Source organism: Amphibalanus amphitrite, unplaced genomic scaffold (genome assembly GCF_019059575.1).
Source record: "Amphibalanus amphitrite isolate SeventyFive unplaced genomic scaffold, NRLGWU_Aamphi_draft 000214F_arrow, whole genome shotgun sequence".
Classification (NCBI taxonomy): Eukaryota; Metazoa; Arthropoda; class Thecostraca; order Balanomorpha; family Balanidae; genus Amphibalanus; species Amphibalanus amphitrite.
The window spans coordinates 1-7962 of NW_024881709.1; the positions used below are offsets into that span (position 1 = coordinate 1).

Sequence of the window (7962 nt, forward strand, 5' to 3'; positions counted from 1 at the left end):
TTCAAAATACGCCATTGCCGTGTTACTATGTAAACAAGCAGATTTATTTCTTCAGGAAATGCTATTCAGCGTTGCTTCGTTCCTGCTCACCATCATTTTCCTGTTTCCATGATGAAAATTGAAAAACAAAACAAAACAAAGAACGATCAGTTGATACTCGATTTTTAGCTGTGGATTATTATCAACCGCGGTGCTATTGCTAATGCATCGGCTTCTGTTCCGTACCGTCCTCGTCGATCTCCTCGATGATGGCTTTGAGTGAGGACGAGGAGACCTTGATGCCCATCATGCGCAGGATGTCGCCGACGGTGACGGCCGTGATGAAGCCCTGCTTGTCCTTGTCGAAGCTCTCGAAGGCGCGACGCAGCACGACAATCTGCTCCTTCTCCAGGCCGGTCTCTTCCTGCGAGCAGTCGGAGCGGGGTGGGGTTAGGGGAGGCTATTGAGTTCCTATCCAAACAGCAACAAACACAATGATCGCTGTTCCGTTGATGCTACACATGCAGACAGGCATAGCAAAGTTAATCATGTTTTAACAATTGCCGGCGTTTGCTGCGCAGCGGCACGGCTCCAGCGGCCAGCAACTCACCGAGAACTTCTCATCCTCGTCCGACATGGTTGTTGTCTGAGTGTGCGGGTCGGCGGCAGGTGCGGGCGGTCGGGTCCGGGCGGCGGCGGCGACTGCGCCGGCCGACGGACAGCCGTCGGCCGGCGCTGCGACACGCCGTGACACCGGCACCGCGCGGCTATTTCCGTCCGGCCGCGCCGCCGGGAACGACGCGCCGCGATTCCAGTCGTTTGCTGCCGCGGCGCCGGCCGACGCGTCACCGCAGAAACGCGACACCCTTTGGCGGCGTCGGCGCCATGGCCCACGGGTATTTTTGTGTTGCCTTTCTGGAGATGAGAATCCAGTCGCTTGCCAGTGGGGCTTCGGCGCGCTGTTTATCCAGGGAAGGCCGAGCGGAGAGCGATGAGATATTGATGGATCATCCAGAATAGAGTGGTCATTACCCGCGATAAGTGGGTTGGATTAATTCATTTTAGCAGTATCCGCCCATTCATTGAGCAAGAGGTGCAGGTTACACATGAGGGGTTAAGTAAACGGTTGTAAAGCAAAGGTTCTGTAAACACTTACCCGACACTCACTCGACGTGTTGCCAAAACTCGGGTCGTATTGCCGGCCGCCGACAAGCGCTGTGTAACAGGTGCGGGCATGTTATGTTCGGCGCCGAGCAGCCGCTGCCACGGGCCACCGGCCGAGTCGGCGGAGGCCGCGCTTTGATCTGGGCGTCGGGGTGACATCGGCCCGAGAGCACCGCCGCCGCGCCCGCCCGGAGTCCATCCGTCCGTCACGGGGAGGGCCGGCCGCCGCGCGCTGACAGCGGAATCCGCGGACAGCTGTGTCGCCAGCGTGTCGCCAATCGGAGGTCGCCGACGGAGTCATTTCACGGACAGCTGTGAGTGACGGCCCCAGCACAGTGAACACGCCGCCTATCGCCAAACTTCAGCGGACCTCTTAGCGGCTCATCGCGCTACTTTGTCACACAGTGATAGGGCGATGGGTCCCTCGAGACGTAGTTCAACTAAAGAAAAAAAAGATGGGAAAGTAAAGATAAACCTAATACAGGACTGACACATCTCTCGAACTGTTCTTCTAAATAATTGTTAACATTTCTATAAAAAAAACGATAGCTTGTTTAAAATCGATAAGGGGTTGGTTTGTAGACGGCAGACGCTCGTTTGCCGTATGCCATGCCCCAGGGTCCGTCCGTAGGTCAGCAGCGTCGAGCCGGTGCGCGGGTCGCGCCACCCTGGAGATTCAGTGACCCTCGGCGCCTGGCTGGCGGAGGAGAGGGTCGCCCCTGCCAGCCACATCTGACCCAGCTGGCCGCCAGCCACCGCCGACAGCCCATCCAGAGCCCGACCGACAACCCACCCAGGGCCGGGGAGGGCAGGGCGCCCGTCCATGGCGGCCCGTCCCGAGTGGCGCAGTGCGGAGTGTCAGCCCACTGAGGAGTTAGTGTGTAACGTGTAAGTGGTAATCCCATTGAGTAGTACCCAGTCACTTTTACAACGTGTAAGGACTCTCAGTCGCCCAGACTGGCCACTCACCAGGGTATGTACTAAGTTGTGCCGTTCGCAGGATCCCGTCCATGGACTAACGCCGCTCGACGCCGTACAACGCACGGTCAGAGACGAGGCAGCGTCACAGCTTACAGGTGTGCCGTTTGAAGCGGTTCGTCTAACTCGAGAAGGGGTCAAATCATCAGACATAAAAAGTATATTGGCAAGGTCAACATCGTATGGAAGAATTGATGAGACGCGTGGAAACCATAACACGTAAAAACGTCGAAAATCACAACACTCTTCTCCCAAATGATTTTGCCCAAACACTCACAAAAAAAACATTCTTCTTCAGGCACTTGGAATGATGGCTTAGGTTTTATCGTGGTCGGTGGCCGTGAGAGGACATGTCACCCTCAGCAGCATCAAAGGGCAACTGCCTTGTGAGCTGATTGGAGCATAAGGCAGTCTTACACAGCCTCCCGGGAATACTTTACCGTCAGAAGTTCATAACCGGCTGCTGCTGGTATTTCGGCCCCGCGTCAAAGAAAACATCAATCTTGAACACCTCACAAACACCGGCAAACACAGTGCCCGGCAGTAACCCGGTGGTGAGCTCGCAGACCTCCGCGCCGGCTGGTCGAGAGATCTTCGCCGCGGGTGTCTCGGAACTCAAATCTGTCTCCCGTCGCCACATAGTTATCTGGGAGGGCGGGTAAGGCGCGCGTGGCATCTGCCCACTATCCTGTCATCTGTCACTGGCCACCCGGCGGCCCGGCTGTCACCGGAGAGATGGATGGCAGTGTACAGTGGCGGTCACACCGCCGCAGGGGACGACACTGCGGGACACGGACTGCAGAACGCCCGGTCAATGAGCGTCCCTCCCCTGCCGTACAGCCCGGGTCTCTCACCGGTCCACTCGACCTGTCAGGAGCTCACAAACGGCGCCCACACACGCCGTCTTCACGAGTCCAACGCGCCCGAGCTGGGTACCACCTGCTGCACGTCCAGGAAGTACGAGTGCGAGAGCGCCGCCTTGGCCGAGACGCGGCGCGCCGGGTCGTATGTGAGCAGCGCGCTCAGCAGGCTCAGCTCGGTCTCGTCCAGGCCCGGCACGGCGCCCGATAGGGGCGCGCGCTCCCAGCGCGGGAACGTCGACTTATAGTCGGGCAGCTGCGAGATGCCCGGCCAGACGCGGTCGTCGGGCGTACCCAGCGTGCGGAAGATGCGGAACAGCTGGTCGATCTCAGAGTCTCCCGGGAACAACGCCCGCTGCGTCAGCTGCAAGGCACCAGGACGAATAGTCATACACGGTCAGTGCGCTCAGAAGCCGGCAGCGGCGATCACACGGTCACGTGTGATCAAAAAGTTGTCACGTGTATGTCAATGTCACGTTGCATGTCACAATGAATGAGCTCGAACACTACCTCGACGATCAATATCAGGACCTCGTTTTCTACGTTAAATGATTTATATATTATCATCACGTTACCTATGCGTTAATTTGGTTAAATATATTGGTAATCATCTCACCATCTCGGCGAAGATGCAGCCGATGCTCCAGACGTCGACGGCCACCAGGTAGACCTTGCTGCCGAGCAGGATCTCCGGCGCGCGGTACCACAGCGTCACCACCTCGTGGGTGTAGGTGCGCGCCGGCACGCCGAACGTGCGCGCCAGGCCGAAATCGGCCAGCTTCAGCCGGCCTGCCCGAGCACAGGGGCCGTCAGAGGGGCTGTTCGTCACAGGTCACCAGTCGTCGGCTGCTACCGGCCATCACCAGATTCGTGAGAACTCGAAACACTGCTTTAAGGTGCGATTGAGACAGACATAAGACTACTAAATGACGTACAGCTAAGAATGAACATCACAAACATGACGATAATGAATGAAGAAAGCACGTAGACACTCATACTAGCACAGTTCAACAGATCGTCTAACTTGCTTTAGGATAGGCACCAATTTAAATGTGCGTCCTCCTTATGCGGCTGGTCCAACCCTGCACGTCCTGTCCCGGTGCGCAGCCTGGCCGCCGGTCCGCGACTGACCTGATTTATCGATGAGCAGGTTCTGCGGTTTGAGATCGCGGTGCAGCACGCGGTGCGAGTGGCAGTAGGCGATGCCGCGCATCATCTGCCACAGCAGGCTCTGCCGGCCGACACGGGCGCCGGTCAGCCGACACGGGTGAACACGCGCGGCAGACGCGGACAGGGCAGGGCAGCGGCTGACGCCGAGCCAGCGGCTTACGGAGTTCGACTGCTGCGGGAAACGGCCCGCGCTGCAGGACACAGCCGCAGTTTGAGGAACAGTGCTGTTAGGCCTGCGGGGTGGAGTGGATACTACTGGAGTTGAAAGTCTTTCAGAGACAAAGGCGACATTGTTACTTCAAAGCCACTCTGAAAGAAAAAATCCTTACCTTTACCAAAGGTTTGGAGATGCCTTTCGGCTTGGCCAGATCCATGAACTTGCGGAGATCATGATTCAGGTACTCGAAGACGAGGTAGAGTTTCATATCACTGTGGACGACATCGAGCAGCTCGACGATGTTGGGGTGTTGGAGTTCCTTTAACAGCGATATCTCGCGGATGGCAGTGCTTGGAACACCTTCACAATCGCTGCAGGCAGAAAAAGACAAATCGTGTTTGGTAAATTTGCACCAAAATGTTCAACAATAGAGCTGTAGAATAACAATCAAGAGCTGCTTACAGCAGCTAGACTGGGGTTATCAAATTTTCAGCTGAAGTGACTTGAAAAGTATAACTTGCTTTCTATAACAACTAACTAGTTAGATGTGAAACTTTAACCAAAAGCATGCTGAATCATGATCAGATGAAACCGTATTGATCAATAACAGGCACTATTGATAAATAGGAAAATGGAATACTTACACATCCAGACTGATCTTCTTCAGTGCCACTATCTTTCCCGTTTCTTTGTCTCTTGCTTTATATACAATACCATATGTGCCTTCACCAATCTTTTCAATTTTTTGAAATTTTTCCATTGTATCTCACCTGGTATCGTTTTGATTTATATTATAGGTACCAGCCAGTGAATGCAAGTCACAACTTGGCTATAGTCTATGAAACAGGAGGAGTCATATACAAAAACTAGCATACCAACAAGCAAGACTGTAGGACTGGCAGTGCCCTGGCATTACAATGCTGTTCCCAATCTTACTCTCAGTGGTTCTGCAGGCTCCCTATGCTGTTTGTCACCTGTGAAAGGCATAATTATAAGTGAATATAAATGTCTTGGATTATGGGCAAGTAGGTATGCAATGTAAGTCAAGAAGTTTGGGATCAAATAAATCATAATTGTGCTTATGGTAATTCAACTAGAGTTTCCATTACCCTACAATGGTATATAAGATAATGAAACTGAACAAAAAAGCTTAATGCAATGAGGTGATAAACAATAAGAAAAGTTAAATTAACAGATCCTCAGCAGGGTAGCAGCAATATGTGACTAGAACAGCAATATGTGGCATGACAAAGCTGAGTGCCTTCCCATCCCACTCAATGCAATTCAGGCAAGAGGCAAACACCAGCAAATGGATCTGAAAAGCATCAATTACCCATTTTGGGGATATGCATCGTGCTTGTGCACTTTCGACTGAAAGGATTTATTTTTAATGAGACACTTCAACTCAACACTCAACTGTTATTTTGAATTGTACTTGTTCAACCAATTTGCCAAGCCATCACCTTGGTTTTGTTTGGATTTCACTTTTAAGCATCTACACCTACCTGTGTTTAAATGTGCTCAATGCAAAGCAAATATGACCAATGAAGAAAATGCATTGGTACCTATCCAATCTAGGACTTGCCACTTGATGCAGACTTGATACTTGAATTTGTGAACGCATGGTGCAGTCCAATGCAGCAGCATGAGCCCTAGTAAGTTGGTGTATACTTCAATGATCCACTACCAAATGGCAACAAAAAAGTACCTCCCTTGGTTTCATCTTCCAGGGATCTACCTCTGTAGGTGTTAAGTGTTATATAGGCAAGTGTTTGGCAGGAATTAGATCAGCTCATGTTAGTTCAGGTTAATTTGTAATATGTTCATCCAACAGCATATTTGTTCAATGATTATGTGACCCATTTGCTGCATAGATCCAAACTTCATGGCACTTGGCAATTGGTTAATAATAACATTTTCAAACTTCACCATGGACTTAACCAATAAGAAAATGAGGAATGCCAATAGACTAGCATGTTGACAATTGAAAAACTATGACAAAAGACTTAAAAGTGCACTGTGCACTGAGAATAAGCAATCATTAAAAGCAAAACACAGTTTCATGGTAGGTAGGTACTACCTACCTAGCTACCTAACTGCTAACATGACTCCTTTATCATAGAACAGTTACCATACAAAAAAGGAAATATAATCACACATCAGCATGCATCATAGCTATAACTGGCTGCTGCAACAAACATACATAAATCACTTTGATCATGCATCAATCTCCCAATAAGTACTCATACAATAAATAATGAAGCAGAATAGTCAATAGAGGCACCAACATTTCTTGGCACAGGGGAATTGAAGCTACAAACACATAGTCACTGGTGGGAGCCAGACTGGTGTTTGATTCATCTGTTATTGAATTGATTGGATTGAATCAAACAAAATTTGTTGAATCAAAAAGGTTTGATTCACTGTCAGGATTGGGATTGTTTGATTCACATTTCACAAGCCATGACTGAATCAAACGCATTGGGAATCAGGATTGATTGAATAAAAAAAATTAATGATTCATGAACTTAAAAAAATTGAAATGAACGAACATTGTTCATTATCAACAAATACTAACACTACTGCAATTAGGTACATGACAACAAAAAGAACACAACAAATACAATACTATCCCTAATATTATGTATATTTTATTTTATAATTGAATAAAAAAAGAATCATTCAAAAAAAATTGGCTGAATCAAACATGAATCATTCCTTTTATTGATTTATGATTCTCTGAATCAAAAGGAATCTATTCACCAATTTTTTTGAAGGAATCAAACAGTGATTGAATCAAACAAAAATCAAATGAATCAATGATTGAATCGATCCAAAAAAGGTGAATCAAAAACCAGTCTGGTGGGAGCGCCACAGAGCGCCAGGGGTATTCGAGGCAATGCCCCCTCTGCCTGCAGCGCCGGAAATCAACGAAAAGTTGCGATTCTGTAATGCAAGATAAAGATTTAACAACTTTTATCTGAAAGTTTGATTCAATCAGTAGAAAAGTGCAATAGGAATCGAAATTAATTTGGAGGGCTTCTTTTTGGGGTACCTATGCGGCTGCCCCCCTCCCCCCCCCCCCCCAGATTTGGGGTTTCTTGATCAGCCAGTTAGTGTAAAGGTTCGGCATACGCCATCAAACATTAATCTTCGGGTGCCGCGATGACATAAAACCTGAAGCATTGTTCAAAAATTATTAAATCACTCCAAATTTAAGGCAAAACTCCACATGTCATTCAGATCTCATTAAAAACTTCAACTTGCCGCAAGACTTGCCGCCGCCATGAGAGTTTCTTGAAAATGCGCGCCATACGATGCGCGCCAGGCGCGCCGAAATCGACGAACTTCAAGTTCCTGTTTTATGTCCGTCAATCTAGTAGCAGATTGATATTTGCGAATGTGCTGCTGGCAGTCAGGCTGGCACGGTCCGCCGACATCAAAACAACGGTGCGTAGTATCTATGACCGTGCTGGCAGTGGTATTCGGTCTGTCGGAACATTATGCGCCCCTCTGGCAGCGAATTCGCCGAATGTCTTCCACCGGCAGATTCAGAATTCACCGGCGTCGTAGCAGAATATGCTTCTAACGGCAGCGGATTGCATATTGGGACCGATACCATAATTTGCGCCGTGGAGCACCATATACCTAAAA

The 7962-nt window shown here is 49.6% G+C and overlaps 2 protein-coding genes across 7 annotated transcripts; both read right to left on the reverse strand.

Moving 5' to 3' along the window:
* Positions 1-14: 14 nt before the first annotated feature.
* LOC122385321 (troponin C-like) lies at positions 15-2229 on the reverse strand. The gene is made up of 2 exons (XM_043373519.1): positions 590-2229; positions 15-403 (listed from the first exon to the last, which is right to left on the reverse strand). Exons 1-2 carry the CDS (start codon positions 614-616, stop codon positions 200-202), a joined length of 231 nt encoding a protein of 76 aa, XP_043229454.1. The 5' UTR covers positions 617-2229; the 3' UTR covers positions 15-199.
* A 37-nt stretch (positions 2230-2266) lies between these two features.
* On the reverse strand, positions 2267-7713 carry LOC122385320 (cyclin-dependent kinase 2-like). Of its 6 annotated transcripts, none has more exons than XM_043373518.1 (7): positions 7591-7713; positions 5245-5282; positions 4953-5144; positions 4481-4679; positions 4113-4212; positions 3598-3770; positions 2267-3345 (listed from the first exon to the last, which is right to left on the reverse strand). In XM_043373518.1, exons 3-7 carry the CDS (start codon positions 5066-5068, stop codon positions 3028-3030), a joined length of 906 nt encoding a protein of 301 aa, XP_043229453.1. In that variant the 5' UTR covers positions 5069-5144; positions 5245-5282; positions 7591-7713; the 3' UTR covers positions 2267-3027. The 6 variants fall into 6 exon arrangements, with proteins under 6 accessions (XP_043229453.1, XP_043229451.1, XP_043229452.1 ...); XM_043373516.1 differs by having other exon boundaries at positions 7576-7616; XM_043373517.1 differs by lacking the exon at positions 7591-7713 and adding an exon at positions 7541-7580.
* Positions 7714-7962: the final 249 nt, after the last annotated feature.